At 39.2% G+C, this 19,095-nt stretch overlaps 1 protein-coding gene across 2 annotated transcripts in view; it reads right to left on the bottom strand.

Annotated features, from left to right (window-relative positions):
• Window positions 1-916: 916 nt before the first annotated feature.
• Window positions 917-19,095, bottom strand: part of LOC124864507 (synaptotagmin-C-like) — a 56,385-nt gene continuing 38,206 nt past the window's right edge. The window contains exons 8-13 of one of the 2 annotated variants that reach the window (XM_047359315.1): window positions 11,561-11,779; window positions 8,072-8,192; window positions 5,941-6,112; window positions 5,285-5,414; window positions 4,150-4,243; window positions 917-3,769 (exon numbers count right to left, since the gene is read on the bottom strand). In XM_047359315.1, coding sequence (XP_047215271.1) covers window positions 4,154-4,243; window positions 5,285-5,414; window positions 5,941-6,112; window positions 8,072-8,192; window positions 11,561-11,779 — 732 coding nt within the window. In that variant the 3' untranslated portion in view covers window positions 917-3,769; window positions 4,150-4,153. The other variant, XM_047359316.1, reaches the window with a different exon arrangement.

Genomic DNA, 19,095 nt, shown 5'->3' with positions numbered 1-19,095 from the left:
TTCTAATGGCTTCACTGGACCTTAGATATGGTTAAAACCAACTGTCATCCACCATTAGTTTTTTCATGACCTTGCTCATAGTTATGATCCTGTTTGTTGTGTCCAGACAAAAAAGGATTTTATAGACGTTAGTGACCTGATTTTTAACAATTTAGAAATACGAAAAGCCTTGATATAAGTTATAAAAAGCCATAATCTTTAGTAGGGATTGTCAATGAGCCACACCTTTAATGTGATTGTATCTTTTATCCAGTTTATTGATTACATACTTGGAACTGTTGAGTTAGAAAACGGTCTGGGTCATGAAAGAGTTGACATTTTTGGAGCTGAGAGGTCTCTCTGATGTCTAAAGTTGGTGTTTTAAAAAAATAATACAATCTGTTTGTCATTTGGGGCTGCACAGTGGCACACTTGGTAGCACTGTTGCCTTGCAGCAAGAAGGTCCTGGTGTGACTCCCGGCCGGGAGTCTTCCTGCATGGAGTTTGCATGTTCTCCCCGTGCATGCGTGGGTTCTCACTGGGTACTCTGGCTTCCTCCCACAGTCCAAAAACATGACTGTTAGGTAAATTGTTCTCTCTAAATTGCCCTTAGGTGTATGAATGAGTGTGTGCGTGGTTGTATGTGTGTTGCCCTGCGATGGACTGGCGACCTGTCCAGGGTGGGCCCCGCCTCCCTCCCATAGACTGCTGGAGATAGGCACCAGCTCCCCTGTGACCCACTATGGAATAAGCGATGTAGAAGATGAACGAATAAATGAATGTTTATCATTCACTGTCTAATATAGCGAATCACATCACCTAAATCCGCTTCTGATTGGTTAATCTGATTAACTGAGTTCGGAGACTGAGGCAGAGCTTTAAGATCTATCAAGAAGAAAAATTTCCCAAGTTAGATATTTACCCTTTTGAGATTTGGTTGCATTTAATGTGTTTTGGGTTGCAATGTATGCTGTATGTGTGCTCAGTGTTGTTCGTTTTGTATTTTGGTTTAGTTAACCAGCATTGTATAAATATTAGTTATTAATGATGCATTTATTTTTTAATTGTGCTGGTTACCAGCTCCTGTGGATTCCTCTTAACATTTTTAGTGGAAGTATTCATTTTTGTACTGTTTCTAAATAAATACTGATCCTTAAATATAATAAACATCCCTAAATCTTTTGTTTTGTTTTGTTTTTCTTTTTTCTTTTTTCTTTGTTTTTTTTTTTTTGTTCGTTTGTTTGTTTGTTTTTACACTGTATGGCCTTGAGATCGTACAATGGAAAGACAGGAAATCCTTCACATGATGATTTTGAAAATTTGGACTTAAAAATTACAAAGAAATCTGATAATAAATATTAGTTTCATATGCATGACTAATATCTTTAATTGTATTTACTTTTTAACATTAATATGTCCTTCAGATGAAAATTATATGACTCTGAATCTCATAATTATGATTTTCATAATTGTAACATTTTCATATTTAGGACATTTTTCCCATATTTCTTTACTGACAATTATGACTTAATCTCATAATTATAATTAATCAAATAGTTTTGAGCTTTTACTTAAGACTGTGATTTTTTTAAATAAATATTTATGACTTTCAATGACTGAATCACATCATTCAGACCGTATAAACATAGTTTGTTTTAAAGTCAAAATAATCATTGAATCGCATAATCATGATTTTATATTCATGACTTTTTACCAAAAATTTATTATTTGAATTTATATTTATTTGCATAATTATGATTATTAATTTGAATTGCACAAGAAAGATTCAAAATTGTAACTCTTTCACTCATAATTAGGGCGGGTTTCTTTTTATCACATTATGACTTTTAAACTTACAATTTTTGACTTTTTATCCTTATAATTATGACTTTAATCCAAATGTTTGACTTCTTATTTCATTAATATGACTTTCAAAGTCATAATTATCCCTCTGAGTAATTATGGTATGGTGTGCCATTTTTTCCTCTTAAATTTGGCAGAAATGACTTTCCATACTTTTAGTCATTGACCCATAAAGTTGTGTTTTTTTAGTTGTGTTCCTTTGAATAATTATAAGCAAAATACCCCAGCGTTTCACCACTTTCAGTCCCATGTGATTTTTTCCCTCAAACTTTCAGCACATAAATTAGTGAAAGAAGTACACGATAAACAGTTACTTACATCAGGTGAAGGGGTTGGAGAGGAGAGGAGGGCTGACTGGTGACTGGCAGCAATTATCAGAGACAACATAGACAATAAAAACGTCTATCAAAGACGGTGCTTCCCCACCTATAGTGCAAAGAGGCACGAGGAGAACACACATACTCGCATCCTCTGTCTGTCACACTCACACACATTAAATTACTCCCTTTAGACACACAAAACAAGAGGAAGTTTGGCTTTGAAGCAACCTTTTCAGTGCAGATGCCTGGATTTTAGGAGTGACGACAGAAAAACGATGGGAGGGGGAACGACGGTGAGCACAGATACGTGTCAAACACACATACACACACCGATGCACACAAGTACAAAACAAACACGCCCACAAACACTGAAACACTCACTGGTAAAAGCAACACAGAGAGATGTGTCCTTCTAAAGTCCTGTCAGAGACATGATATGGACAACAATTTGATCTGCTGAAGCATGACAAGGACTTTCTCTTTTCTTTTTTGATTGAGAAAGCAAAACATTAAGTTCTGGAATGATAGAAAAATAACTCAGTGGCGATACATCCTCCAGAGAGCGCGGTCCGAACAGTCCAATCCCAAATATAGGATTCTGTAAACCCTTGAAAAGTCTGGCGCTTTGGTCAGAAAACTGAGAATGATCACATAGTCTGTGTCTCTCTGAAGCTCACACCATCTCATCCTCGTTTAGACTGTAAAAACGGCATGAATAAACTTCTCTCCTGATGGATGTATGTGTTCTCTAGCACACAACTGACAGCGAAGATGATTTAAAAAAAAAAAAGAAATACTAATGAGTCCCATTAGGACTGAGACGAAGAGCATGACGAAGAGGGACACGTTTCAAGGTTGCGTAACATGCTGAGACCAATAAGTCTGTCCTCATTTTTCACTCCTCTGACATCAATGATAACCTGACGGAGGCTGCAACGTCTTCTCTCTGGGCGGAGGCATCCAAACTGGCCAGGAGAATCCACCACGGATCCTTTCATCCCGTTGAGAACTACATGAGATATTTTTTTTCCTATCCAGTACAGCGTAAACTGTACAACTCTTTGACACAGAATTTTCTCTTGATAGTCTGTACAAGTGCAGGAAGCTTTGGTCCTGGTTGGAATGACCACTCTATGCTGGCTTTCTTTTTTTATCTTGTTTTCAAGAGAGAAACGCTCTAGAATGAACTACGAAGCACACATGAACTACACACATACTACAAACTCTGTGTATTTATGTGTGTGTATGTGTCTGTGTGTGTGTGTGTAAGAGAGAGAGAGGAAAGTGTGCAAGCTTCTTGCTAAGTCCCAAATTTACACCTGACATCAGTGCCGGGCATGTTGTCATTGTCTGTATGTGTTTGTAATGTGTAGTCTGATGTTCACAATGCAGCTCAGGATGGATGAAGCCCCCCCCCCCCCCCCCCCCTCCAGCTCAGCAAAGACAGCACAGAAGTTGGAGTATTCATTAGCAGGAGCAAAACGGCACTAGCAGTTGGACACTGGCAGCGTCTCCACGTCTCCCTGGTCTTTGATGGAGGGAATTATTCACAGATGAGAGGAGAGAAGAAATAAAGGAAAATTTGGAGCTGTTGAGATGATAATGACCTGAGGAAGGGAGAAGAGGCGGATTAAGCACGCGTGAGACAGTGGGAAACAAGATAATATATAAACAGCATGGAGTTTTTGCAAGCCAGTGGGGAGGAGGGGGGATGCATTACATAACCCATAACATCTAGATTATACAGAGCCTTCGAGCTGCAACATCTGACAAACTTCACAGCCTCTGCTTTATCAGGCTCTCACAGTTTGGTCATGCTTTTTAAGACTTGACTAGATGTCTCCGTGTTAATCGGACTGGAGAGCATCTGCCACACAGTGGTGGACGTGTGCTGGAATTAAAAAGTCCAAGGCGGTCGCAGGAAAATCATGGAGAGTTAGAGCTATTTGTGGAATGCTTGAAGCTAATAAACACATGAGCGACTCACCGTTTTAATCAGAGTGGGGGCTGTCCACCACAATATGCAGTTTAGGGGAGGATGTTGTGGCACTCTTTGATACATATGTACCAATCGCTTTTTCCTGCAGGGAAGAAAGTCTTCTGTTAATGTTTTATTATGAAACATAACACAGAAAATGAAGGTTTACTTTATATTTTCAGCTGCTGGTGCTATAGGTCCACTGCGAGGCTTGTGACCCTCAGCTGTGGAAAAAAAACTTCTCAATCTGACTTTTAATTAAGATGTTTACAGCCATTTATTATCTCTTATACTTTATTATTTAATTTCAATTTTAGAAATTTTATCATACCTGTATATGTTTTTAGGTTGTTAATGATTATAGCAAGTACACACTTAACATTTGAAAGAATATTGCTCGTTACTATTCTTGATTTTATCATTAATTTATGTTTTTTTATGTATGGTCTTAACTTAGAGATTTTATACACGTTAATTCATTATGTTAGCTTATTCCTTATAATATAAATACAGTACATATATCTCCAACATTGAGTTATTTGGCCAAAATGGAAATATAGGAAGTGGGTTTGCAGACATCAAGTGGATTCATTCAAGCCTGAGAACACTACATTATCTGTCAAGCATGGTGGTGGCAGCATCGTGCTGTGGGGCTGTTCCACTGCCATTGCTACTCGTGCATTTCACTAATTGGACTCCACTCCTCCCAAACAACTGGTTGGCATATAGCTATCATCTAATGGTTGTTATCCTCCCTCAGTCTTAAGGTAGATATGAACAAATTTTAGTGAGGAGCTATTTTCATGTAGCTATTTCCTGATTTGCGTAGCTCAACAAATGTCTTCTGTAATATTTTCTCGTTTTTCCCATTTTGAAGCCTAGAGAAAGGGGCCTCTGTGTCATGCGATCTTTCTACCCCAGGAAAATAGGAAATAAAAAAACTGCTGATTAAAAGTTATGGATTGTGGCACTGTTGGGTTTGTAAAAAACTATTTTCCTATCAATAGATTTTCCATTATTAAATAAACTAAAAGCTGGATTTTTCAAAAATGTTTCGGCAATAGATCATGCTTCTTCAATAAAAGATAAATTAATTTTAAGGATTTAAAATCTATTTAACAGGGTTGCCTGTGATTGTGCCTACCTCAACGAGCTGATGCCAGTGCTCTATTGGTTTCCGGGGGTTGGCCAGCATGGCCGCCCAGTGTTCCCTCCCGGGACCGTCAGCGTCGCTTCCCACTCGACACATGCCTATAACCTCGTTATGACCGATGCTGACACACGGCGAGAGAAGACGAAACAGGACAGAGTTTCACAAAAAGGAACAGGAGGAGAAAAGAGGCAGGCTTGGTAAAAAAAAAAAAAAATTACACAATTACAGCTTTGGATAAAAGCTTGATATCAATGAGGAAGCAGGCAAACATGGACACCTATACAGATGCCAAATGCTGAGTCTACCCAGCATAATAGGGAGGCGGTGCATTTATACACAAACACATAAAGCAGCCAAGTGATGTTGCAAGCGACTGTGAGATAAATATTGGCAGGGCCGCACGTCTTCCTTCTCCATTAGCATAAATCATGCTTATTCATGACGTGCCCATCTATGTAAAACAGGGATCATTCACCAGGAGGGTACTTCTCACAGGGCTCTCTTGTTGTGTTCGACACCGGTCCAAAAATCCACATCATGCTGCATGCACAAAGGCGTTTGATAAACAGCTGCTTCCCAGTAACGATCAGTCTGTTGTTAAAGCGCCCCGAGCATGCAGCGACAGAACAGCGCCTCGGCCTGCTCACCAATCATAATCCATCACTGCTATGATGATGGAAACACTCTCTATGTTTTCATTGGGAATGTCAAACACCAGCGCCTCGTTGTACGTGGGATTCAGAGTGTTCTTCTTAATGGAGGTCTTTCTCTTTTTTAGCCGTCGCCCGTCGCATATCAGAGAGGCCTTCACGTACGGGTCTGAAGCACAGACAGGGAGACAGGAGAGAATGATGGAATTAGAAGAAGCGAAGAAGAAAGAGGAACAAACACGCATGGTGGAAGCACAGAGCGGGAGATAAGAGTTCACACGTATCTGCATCTGTCACACATGAAAGCTGTTGAGAATTGAGTCGCCGAGGCAAAGCTGGATTAGGAACACAAAGAAGGAGAAGCAGAACAGGTTGGATCCTTTCGGTTAGTGACAACAGCCGGGAACAATCACACACATCCGCAATCCGATGTGTTATGATACTCTTAAATCATGCTGAGATCAATGAGGCAATAATAACAGCATGTATGCGTAATCTGTTGGTGTGTGTAACTCATAGAAAACAAAAATCACTTTAGTCTAATGCATTATTTATTTTTTGATCTTGTTGCACCATTTGTAACCTTTCTCTAGACATGATTTGGCTACATGAGCAGCTGTAATAATCCTTAAGATCATATAATATTACACAAAACTGGCAGGAACATGGAGGTGATCTACAGGTGATCATGGGTTCTTAAATGTCCGCATGCAGTGGCTTTTAAAGTATTCAGACCCCTTGATCTTTTTCATTTTACAGCCACAACCTTCAGTTTGTTTTAATGGGATTTTATGTGACAGACACACAAACACAAAGGAGTCGAAGGGAAATTATACAAGATTTTCTAAATTTATTAGACATAAAAATTTGAAAGGTGTGGCAAGCATTTGTTTTAAGCCCCCTTCAATACTTAAAAATAAAAAACTGATTGCTCAGGTGGGAAAATCTGTTGCGAGAACAACTATTAGTCGTGTGTTCAACAAATCTGACCTTAATAGAAAAGTGACAAGAAAGCCATAAAAAGTTCTGTTTGCAGTTCTACGGGAGCTCTGTAGGGGACACAGCAAACATGTGTTAGGAGGTGATCTGGTCTGATCAGACCAACATTTACCTCAACTTTAATCAGAGTGGGGGCTAACCCAGAATATCACCCTGAAGGCAGCATCACAACTGTGAAACATAGTGGTGGCAAAATCATCCTGTGGGGATGCTTGTCACAGATGACTGGAGCTAAATACAGGGCAATCCTGGATGAAAACCAGGTTAGAGGCAGCAAAAGAACTTAGAATGGTGCCGAGGTTCGCCTGCCAGCAGGACAACCACCCTAGACATACAGCCAGAGATACAATGACATGGTTTGGATAAAGGGTGTCCAAATTGCGGCCATCTGCGGCCCTTGAAATTATTTTGTATGGCTGTTCTGTTTTGATCAGGAATAAAATCTGATTTACAGTGATTTAAAAATTATTTTTCTACATGCTAACCCACTTCACTCTGTCCAAAGTGCCGAAGTAGCAGGCAACTGGAAATCGTCTCTTGTTTCCTGAAAACATTACATCCAAAAGACTTCTTCTGTCATTGAAGAAGTCCATCCAGTCTGACTGAGCCTGAGCTATTTTACATTAAAGAGTTCAGTTTAAAAGTTTGCGTGCAAAGCTGGTAGAGGGATACCCAAAAAGGCTTGCAGCAAAAGACGGTTCTACAAAATACTGATTCAGTAGGGCTAAATAGAAATGAACACCACACTTTTCAGATTTCTATTTGTGAAAAGAATATATATATATTTTACTTCCCCTTCACAGTCCTATACAACATTTCTTCATGTATCAAATATATTTGAAGAAGAAAAGTTAGCCAAGAACCGTAGAAAACAGTAGGTGTTTGCTGTAGTGTTTTGTGTAAATGAAAGGGTGACGTGTCATTGCATTAGATCACTATTAGCTGATTGGGCTCCAGATGCTTTTAAACTGTGTTGCAATTAAAACCTTTGTGGTAATATAAGTCTGAAAGCAGACTGCAACACCAGCAGGAGTTATAGACAAGAATCATGCTGCTTCCTGTAAATGTGTTTCCAGTCAGACCATTGCTGGATGTGCGGAAGCAGCCTGATGACATGTGATTTGTTCACCTGAGAAACCCGTCAGGTCCATGGCTTTGAGGTTGGTGGCCTTGATAACTGTAGCGGTGAGTCTGCCTGCGGTGGGCAGGTAACAAAGCGAGAAATTAAGCTCCCCGAGATCAGCCTTCTCCTGCAGATAAACACACAAAGAGGGATCATAAACAAGGCGGAGACGCTTTGATCGCTCACACAGGACATGAGAAACAAATTCAGCTGGCGAAAACACTGAAAGACACATCTCATGGTTTGCCATGAAAAGAGCTACATCTGAGACAGCAGGAGTCTTCATGTGGAGTCTTTGAGCGGAGGGAAAGTGCTGTCACTGGAAATGAGGCGTATGCCAATCCATCCAAGTCCCTGAGCGTAGAAAAGTGTTAAGTAGAAGCAATTATTTTCTGGGATTTGTATTTTTTGATCCCTCCCCCTTCTTCCATCAAGTGAACATCAGTTATGACACCACTTCTATTCAGGTCACCCTGCGGTGAGATGACTCCTCAGTGGCTTTGAGTCGCACTAATCAATACTTCACCAAGTGAAACACTAACATACACTGATGCTTTAAACTTATTTAATATATTAAACCCTGATGCCAACATTTTTAGGCCCTGCTCTGTCTAATTTGCTAATAGCCTTCTATGAATATTTCACATAAATCTAGTTGGGCGTAAACCAATATAAAGTTTGGATTCAGCCAGCAGAGCCGTTCCAGTAATCTATACGGACGCTCTTAAGATGATTTTTCACACGACCAGACTTTGAATGGATCTGTCCTGCAGGGAGACTGTTTTATATACAGAATGTCCCCCAGAGAGCAGGAACTATGGGTGTAAACAACCTGAGAGTTCAATTTAACTTGGTACAAAACCATCCTGCTGAGTCAGAGAAACAGGAAACATTTCAACACCTTCAGCAGAAAGAACGGACGTCAAACCAAGGCTAAAATGTTTAAATGCTGGGAGATTTGGTGGCGTCTCTAATGAGATTAACAAGTAGCTGCATTTAAAAAGTAAAGGATTACGATTCTTTACGAGGTGATACATTTATAATATATTAAATCTAACACTGAACTTATTGAATGAAGATTTTTTAAATAAATACAAATTATATCGATTTATAAGTCAAGTATACTATAACATATATTTACTGTGGTAGCTGTGGTAGCTTGTATTTATGTAACTGGGTTACTTCTTTAAAATGCTTAAAAAGTTCAGATCAATTCAGTTTATTTCTGTAGCACTGATTCAAACATGTTGTCTCTAGGCAAAACAACAAACATTAAAAAAAATCCTGTTTATTTACAAAAACATATGGTCAATTCAGTCCAATCATTCAGACATAGACAATGTCAATGTCAATTACATACATTGCAAATTGATCCAAAATATTAAATATTGCAGTCAAGTTGAATTCATTATTCAAACTGGTAAAACGTTTTCTATCTAAGGAAACCCAGCAGATTGCATGAAGTCAGTGACTTCCAGTAGACAGTCGCCTGCACTGAGTCGTTGACTTTGCAGAAATCTGTCATACTGAGCATGCATGTAGCGACCGTGGAAAGGAAAACTCCCCTTTAACAGGAAGAAACCTCCAGCAGAACCAGTACCAGGCTCAGTGTGAGCGCCCATCTGTCATGCCTGACAGATCCGACACACACAAAAAACCACAGAAGCATTGACCTAGGAGTCCTTTCTATGTTAAAGAGTTATTGGCAGTAGTAGCTCCTTTAGTGGCTTCATCTAGAACAGAAACAAATGCTGAGCCTGTTGTAAACATGGTGTTAAATTTATTCATTTATACAGTCAATATGTTTTTTACTTTCAATTTTTGCAGCAACAATTTTTATGGTCAATTATCTTTTTTTAGACTTGTAGCTTGGATAAGATTTTAATTATTAGTGCAACACCTAGTGATTTCTGGTTCCCACCTTGCCCTGTTCCAAGGGGGAGTATTTAAGGTGTGGGAGAGACAGAATGAAAGCTCAATGTGTTCACTCTCCTGCCGTTTGAATAAAATAAAGAAATGAAAAGAATTACAACTGTGGTCTGCCTTTCCATGCAACCAGGGAGCTTGGAGAAGCTACCAAGCAACAAATAAGGGTTACAGCAGCACATAACATTGTTAGAGGCAGCAATAACTCAGTGTCTAGGAGAGAGACAGGAAGCAAAGCATTTTATATGGATCTATTTTCAAATCTAGCTATCTAAGCGATTCTATTGTTTCAGTTTAATATATAATAATTGGGTCAGCACTGTCCAGGGTGTACCCTGCCTCTCGCCCATAGATTGCTGGAGATAGGCACCAGCTTCCCCGCGACCCACTAGGGAATAAGCGGTAGAAAATGACTGACTGACTGATAATTGGGTCAGCAGATTTATGTTTATTATTTAATCTGCATGGTTAAACTAATTTAATATCCTTTATATTTTACTGACTTTCTTGAAATCAGCCCAGTTTTGTGAGGCAAGCGAAGCACAGTATTTTCTTGATAAATATTTCTGATGACTATAATTAACTAATTTATTGAAAAATGTTTTTTTTTTTATTCATGTAAGAAACCCTTTTAGTTGTTTGCAAGCAAATTAAACATCGCAACATTTTGTTTTTTTTTATTATTTAGATGAAATGCAAAATCTGAGCCTCAGTTTTTGTAAGTGTTTGTTTTTGTAATACACTTTGTGCCACAAGAAGCACCCAACTGACAGCTGGCAGACTGAACTGGATAATCAAGGGCTGCATCCAGCGAACCACTTCAAGCTCCGTTGCCAGTTCATACCACCATTAGGTACCAAAGAAATATCATTTCATTCCAGCCTACTTCTATTTCGAACCCAAAAACCAATTATTTTATACCGAATTAAAAAGTCTTAAACAAAAAGTACAAATGATCAGATTTCAAAAAGATAAGGATTGAGGAAATAAAAATTCAGTTCAGCCAGAGAGATTATGTTGATGCAACTCAGATGCATCCAGTTACACAGACCTAATTCCTTCATTATGAAATGTCCACATTTTTATTATATTGCTTCATTCAACAAACCATTTTAGCATTGCAGGATGGTGTGAGCTGACTATAAGACTATAAGTAAGCAGTAAACTTTGATAATTTCAGCATCTTTAGTTTTAATTTTATGAAACAAATAGCCAACAGACTATTGCACATGCTCACTTTTAGCAAATTTTCATGTCAGATATTATCCAGGTTAATTCAATTATTCATCACAGCAAACCCAGACATAAACTCTTCTAAGCCAAAAGAGGGAAACCTGCACCACGTGCCCTGACCTCGGTACTTATGAAGGGTGTCTGAGATAAAATTGGCTTAATGAAACGTTTATCCATAAATAGATGGATAAGCTCTCAAACATATCAACCTGAAGCTGTTATCAGTTATCAGCAATACACTACACAAAGCAAAGCTGCAGTGGCATCATTTCACCACAAAGCTCCTTTAAATGTCAAATCATAACACTGATGGTTTTTTGTTGAGTTGTGTCTTACTGCAGTGCCTTCCACAATGTCCCTCCAGATGGGTTTGTCCCCGCTGCCCTCGCTGAATTCAAGCAGGTTGTCCACCACCACCTGGCCTATCAGGTCGTGTCTGGAGAAGCGGTCGAAGTCGTACACAGAGAAATGCAGCTTCCTGGAATGTAGCTCGTTCAGCGGCACGCCAAACTGGAACGTCTCGTTGAACACTGGGTTTAAGGTCTTTCTGTGGACCTGAGAGACAGACAATCTTTAGGACATGGGCAGGACTGAGAGCTGCGTAGAAACAAAATCTGCAAACATCGAAGATCTGAAGTAATCCTGAAAAGAAGAAAAGACCAAAACCCCTCCACAACAAGGTGAGAGAGATGATAAACTCAAACAGAACAGCTCAACCATGGGGTGTACTTATTTTTTCTATTACTTAATATTTGTAAACTTCTCTGAACTGTTCGTTGGATGTTTTTGAATCATAACTGATACATTATTCAATTCAATTCAGTTTTATTTATATAGCGCCAATTCACAACACATGTCGTCTCAAGGCACTTCACAACAGTCAGGTTCATACATTCCAATTAATCCTAACAATTGAACAGTGCAGTCAGATTCAGTTATTTATTCAAATTGGATAAAAAGTTTTTCTATCTAAGGAAACCCAGCAGATTGCATCCAGTCAGTGACTTGCAGCATTCCCTCCTCCCATGTATATGTATATTCTATATTCTAGATATATTCTGTTTGGTCTAAAAACACACCTGGCTCATTTAAACAGCTTTTACTCTTAAAGCACATCAGATTGTTGAGGAAAGTACTAACTTTGCTGATTTCACTGGTGAGGAAAAGGTCTTTGAAATATCTGCATCAAAAATGATACATATGTAATAGTATAGTGTTATTTAAAAAATATTTCATGCTCTATAATAAAACAATTTCAATGCAGTATAAACACAAACAATACTCGTTAACTACCTGCTATTAACAACATTACTGCCCTCAGCAATTACTAATGGACACACAATAAATAAAAAGAGATTTAGACCCTCCTTCTCTTATTCTTTGATAATTGCCTCTGGCCAGGAGTCCTCATGAATGCAGCATGTTACTCAAGCAGAGTACATACTAAATAACTACACAGTAACCTGAGAGTTGAATTGTATGGTGTCAGCCCTTTTTATTAAATAATCATTATGACATTTGAGTCTTTCCATTGATTACTTTGTTGCAGTCTCAGAAACAAGCCAAGGTTTCTCAAAGATGCAAGAAGTCAAAAGATGTTTAGAGGAAACGTTTCTGTGAAGATGCAGCTGAAATCCTCAAAAGAGATTCCAGACAATCATCACAGATTGTACCTTTATCTCAAAAACAAGCAGTTTCCCTCAGATTGATGTCTTTGAAAACAGGCTGAGTGATGTGAGTGTTTTCAGACTTTTAGACTCAAATCTCATGCTGTGATGATTGATTTAAATATTCTACAAGTGTCTGTTTTTTCCTGTCTCTCTGTAGTCCTCTTGCCTGTAGCGAAACACTAACCTCCCCTCCAACTTCATCCAAAACATTTTGAATCATAAAAGACATCAGTTTCTAAGAACCAAACAGCCACTAGAGACCTGTTGAGAATTTGACTGAATCACATAAACATAAACAATATTCCCAGTAAACATTGGACAGGTCTCTACATTTGAACATCGTTGTTTTCAAAAAAGATACACTAGTACAGGGAATGGAAGGCAGGACTACACCAGACACCAGAATGTGTGCTGGCACCATGGTGTTACCTCCAGATCCTCCAAGTACTGAAAATAGTGAGGCAGAGCCTATAGATCAGACTTGCTTGTCCAGCACATCCTACAGATGCACAGTTAGATGGAGATCTTGACAATTCGAAGGCCAACACCTCAAACTGTCCATTGTGCTCCTCAAACTATTCATGAACCATTTTTGCTTTGTGGCACGGAACGGCTTCTGCCATTGTTCCATCCTCTAGTGCTGGTGGACAGGGGTCAGTGCTGGGAACATGGCTGGCCTGGAGCTATTCAGGCCCTTATGCACAACAAACTGCAACAGGTTTCTGTCAGAACCAACTCATTCAGCAATCTGAGCTACAGCAGCTCATCTGTTGGTTTGGATCAGACAAGCCAACTTTTATTCCCCACATGCACCAAAAAAACAGTTCAGCATTTTGCCTTTTCTTGGACCACTTTTTCTGCCTCTAACACATCAACTTTGACAATACAATGTTCACTTCCCACCCTCTAACAGGCGCAGAAGAGATAATCAGTGCTATTTACTTCATTTATTCAGTTAGTGGTCATAATGTTATGCCTGTATGATGCAGACATAATGTGCAAATGCAGTAGAGAATTGCTGCTTTTCAAAATTTGTATTAAAGTGGACAAGGCCTAGAAAATAAAGAACAAATTCAGCAAAGAACAGATTTTGATGCAACATCTTGTTGGGAAATTACTTTTAAAGTAAAATCCTGTTTGGTGGCACTCAGAATGCATGATCTTTAGTATTTTTTACATATTAAAGTGAAATTCTTCATCTCTTAGGCACCTGTTCATGTTTTAATATTTCATAAATTAGAGTTAAGTGGCTAAACGAACAGGAAAAAAACAGCCATTTGAGAAAGGTTGGATACTGAACTACAAAAAGAGCAAAAAAGCAGCCAAAGTACAAAGAAAAACATTAAAAACCTTCAGAGACAACCAGCTATTGATCAAGACTTACTTTCAAAGAACACAAGAAAGTGTGGAAATCCAAAAAACAAAAGATGGATGACACAACATTTATGCACAGTATTGCACATGCTGAAATTGTCCTTGAGCAGTCCATTTAAATGTTAACCCATCCGCTGACCTTATTCCTGTGCCAAAAGTTTAAAAATGAATGTTTTCAATCGTTTTTGAAGAGATTGATAAAATGAAACCTACTGAATTGAAACAAGAAGATTAAAGGTGCTGGTTCTTATTTCTTGGGACTTTTAAAGCCCAGATATTATGTAATTGTACTCAAAGCCTTTTTGCCTTTTGCTGGTCAAGCAAAGCACACCATTTTCAACTAAAAGCTTAAGTCTGAAAGAAATAACATTGCGGATTTCATTTGTAAATTTGTCCTGAGCCTCATCCAACTTTAAACTCCACCATTTCCTACTTGTTAATTTACTGATGGGGTTAATTTGCTCTGAGAGCCTTTGATATAAATCTTGTCAAGCAGTAAACCGCGTAATAATTAAAACGTGACACACAGATGAGTTCCTTTCGTCGCTTCCTTAGCGGGTCTGTCAATCCGGTTTATTAGCACTTGATGATCACTTGTTAGCCTTGGATCAAACGTGCATCCGACGGAGTCGCAGCGAGTTTAGAAATCAGAAAACAAGCCCCTCCGAACATCCTTTTGTGAGCCAGCGTCTGTTCCTCTGTCACAATCAGCCGGGGGGATAAAAGTGGTCCTAATATGAAAGGTGTAAAATCTAAATGTTAAAGACGATGTGATTGAAATTATACAATCAGACACACTTCAAACAAAAAATGGTAGCCACGTTATGCAAATTACTGAAGCATTCATGCTTTTCAAAGACTGAGGGGGCTTTTGTTACATGCAGGAGACAGTTGCACAAAAGGGGAAACCAGGAGGGAGCATTTTCTAACTGCTACAGCTTCATCAGCGCTGGGAGCTTCTACTTTCCCTCTGTCCCAATTCTGTGAGTTTACCTCAGATTTATTTATGCTCCTCAAAAGTACTTCTGGTATTTCTCGATATAACATCACTACCATATATCATATTTGTTGGTAGTTATATTGAGCTCCTCCACAGAGGATGTATTAGATAGGGAGAGGTTATTCTTCTGGAGCAAAAGGTATATTTTCTGATCCAGAACATCCTGAAATGTCCTCAAATATGAACTCAGGTGGGAATTATACAGCGAAAGCAGGGGGAAGCGTGGACTTAATTTTTCTCCAACTATGAAAGCACTTCAGTAAACCGTTTTCTTGTTATAGTTTAATGTCTGCCATCTGTATACATTACAATAAACAAACTTTTCTGGTGCAAAACTGCCAGTCATCATGCAGCAAAGGAGACTTGCAGTGTACTAACATTCAACCTGACAGTCCCTCACTGGTGATTGGCCAATAGGAGATGAAAAAGTCTTTTTTCCAGTCAGTCAAGACACCTAAACTTACAAGTCACGCTAAACATAACACTCTTCAGTGTGGAAGTTGTTAATAAAGGAATAAGACACAAAGTTAGCTACTTTTAGTATCAGTGAGGTGTTTATAATTATGCTGGAGTAAGGAGAAAAGCTGTAAGCAGCTATTTAAAAGGAAACAAATCCTCTGGAGGCATACTGGCTGTTCACTGGGGCAAGGCTAGACAGAGAAGGAATTCTGCAGGTGATGGCCCAGGTATAGATGAAAGGTCAATTTGAGCCCATGGTGGCAGGTTTGCAATTCGAACCGGAGAAGAGTTTTCAATTCATACAACTGACGATGTGCCAAAGCTGGCGCTAGAGTACTAAAAATGCAACTTTTGGTAAAGGAAGAATTGAATAGCAATGTGGTGTTACATTTGTGGTGTAAATTCAATTCAGTTTCAATTCAGCTTATTTATATAGCGCCAATTCACAACACATGTCGTCTCAAGGCACTTCACAAAAGTCAGGTACATACATTCCAGTTAATCCTAATCATTGAACAGTCAGATTCAATTATTTATTCAAATTGGATAAAATGTTTTTCTGTCTAAGGAAACCCAGCAGATTGCATCCAGTCAGTGACTTGCAGCATTCGCTCCTCCCAGATGAGCATGTAGAGACAGTGGACAGTCACTGTTATTAACTTTGCAGCAATCCCTCATACTGAGCATGCATGTAGCGACAGAGAAGAGGAAAAACTCCCTTTTAACAGGAAGAAACCTCCAGCAGAACCAGAACCTGGCTCAGTGTGAGCGGCCATCTGCCACAACTGACTGGGGGTTTGAGAGAACAGAGCAGAGACACAAAGAGAACAAAGAAGCACTGATCCAGGAGTACTTTCTATGGGAAGGACAAGTAAATGTTAATGGATGTAGCTCCTTTAGTCATTTCAGCTAGAAAGAAAGAACAGATCAACTCTGAGCCAGTTTTCAAGATTAGAGTCTGAAAGAGAGCACATAGAGTTAGTTACAGTAAAAGCTCAGTCAATCGCCATGTCTAGGAGAGAGAAAGGGTTAAACACTAAAAGACAGGGCCATGTGGTCCTAGAGGGTGAGCATTAAGTTGTTGCCAGCAGAAGCTTGGACGATGCCCCTCTCCAGAAAGGTGTCACAGGTAGACAGAGTCAGGCCAGGTGTAGCTTCTAGGAAGAGAAAAGAGAGAGAACATAAAGTTAAAAGGTGAAATAACAGCAAAAAATGCAAAATTGGAGAGTAGTGTGAGAATGTAGCGAAGAGGATGAAAGTGGTCATTATGTCCTCCAGCAGCCTAAACCTCTTGCAGCATAGCAACTACAGAGATAGCTCAGGATAACCCAAGCCACTCTAACTATAAGCTTTATCAAAAAGGAAGGTTTTAAGCCTGGCCTTAAAAGTAGACAGTTTGTCCATCTAGAGCCCACTGATGGCCATTGTTATACTAAAAACCACAAGGATTGGGATACCTCTCTCTGTCAGATTGACCATAACCATTGGAAAAGAGAAGGGGTCATACAGGTAGCAGAAATGGAGGGTGTGTTTGCACCTCAACCATAATTGAGCCGGTTTAGGCTAAACCTGACTCCCCCTTATTCCATCCAACAGGGAGGGAAGAAGACGGCCACTGATAGAAAGCACTAGACTTTCTCAAGGTGATACAAGGTAATACAGCATTTCAGAGAAACCACAACACACCTGGACGTCCTAACTGATGGAACAAGTCAGAGCCAAAATTCTATTTTTCACATATTTAAATGTGAGAACAAAGTAAAAACGGATGTAATCTCTAATAAGGCTAATACGTTTTCCAACCACTTTAACTAGTTGAGGCTGTACCAGCAGAATTTGCTGCTCTGTGCAGCAAACATCTGCTGATATCATAAAAAAAAACAGCTTCGGTAAGGGATTTAAACAAGATTCTTTGTCAGTTAAAGTTCTGAAGTCGCACGTCTAGGTGACTGTTTACAGAAATCAACAAATAACCTTAAAACTGATCAACGGGTCAATCCTAGTTGTTGACTAGTACTCTCGCTGTCTAGGTTCTAGGTCTTAGAACCCTTCAGTTTACCCATATGCTACAGGACTACTAGGAAAAAGCTTAATTAAATCTTGTATTTTTATAAAATGCTGCACTGGAAACCATAATTTTTTTATTATCCTCCTGTGTTTTTTATGTAATAGCACAGCGATTGTAAAGGACAAACACCTCAGGCCATTTGCTTTAAGGCAACAGATAGAACGGTTGCCATTCATCCTTTGATAGTTTGCACAAAGTAATTAAGAAACTCTGCAGGGAAAATGTATTTAATATTTACGCATCTCTCTGCACTGACAGCAACGGTAGGCAGTTTTGATCCACAACACAGCCTAATCTTTATATTAAATATGTACCAAAACCAATAATGAAGGTAAATAAAGATAATATTTAAATTTTATCTCTTCCAACACATTATTTTTTACCTCTTTTAGCAGTAGACTTTCTTGTTCTTTCTAACTTTAGAGGAGATAGTCTAGGTACAGCTATAGACCTATTTGGTTTTTAATGATATCTTAGAAGCACTGAAACATCACTTTTAATATTTTTATTGAGGTACTTTTAACTGTCAACTTGGGACACTGTTGACTAGTGCTTTTAGATCTGCAGCTTTTGTCACACTTGACCATCAGTTCCTCCACACGTCTTGAACCGTCTGCAATCTTTAAAGGCTTTGCACTTAAATCGTTCCAATCTTACGTAGTAGGTGCGACATCCTCTGATCTCAGTATTCCTCTGCAGTCGTGTAATTACAATATGGCATCCCTCAGGGTTCTATTCTAGGCACAATTTTGTTTTTGGTGTGTTTTACGTGCTGCCTCTTAGGCCAATCTTAGAATAATATCTATACTCACCGGCCACTTTATTAGGTACACCTTGCTAGCACTGGGTCAGACCCCCTTTACCTTCAGAACTGCCTTTATCCTTCGTGGCATAGATTCAACAAGGTACTGGAAACATTCCTCAGAGAGTTTGGTCCATATTGACATGATAGCATCACACAGATACTTGCAGAGTTGTCGGCTGCACATCCATGATGTGAATCTCCCGTTCCACCACATCCCAAAGGTGCTCTATTGGATTGAGATCTGGTGACTGTTGAGGTCATTTGAGTACAGTGAACTCATTGTCATGTGCACAAAACCAGTCTGAGATGATTCGTGCTTTATGATATGGTGCGTAATCCTGCTGGAAGTAACCATCAGAAGATGGGTACCCTGTGGTCATAAAGGGATGGACATGGTCAGCAACAATACTCCGATAGGCTGTGGCATTGACACAATGCTCAATTGGTACTAAGGGGCCCAAAGTGTGCCAAGAAAATATCCCCCACACCATTACA

The sequence above is a fragment of the Girardinichthys multiradiatus genome, chromosome Y (genome assembly GCF_021462225.1).
Source record: "Girardinichthys multiradiatus isolate DD_20200921_A chromosome Y, DD_fGirMul_XY1, whole genome shotgun sequence".
Classification (NCBI taxonomy): Eukaryota; Metazoa; Chordata; class Actinopteri; order Cyprinodontiformes; family Goodeidae; genus Girardinichthys; species Girardinichthys multiradiatus.
The sequence above is the reverse complement of the archived record's forward strand: the minus strand, read 5'-3'. Positions and strand labels throughout refer to the sequence as shown.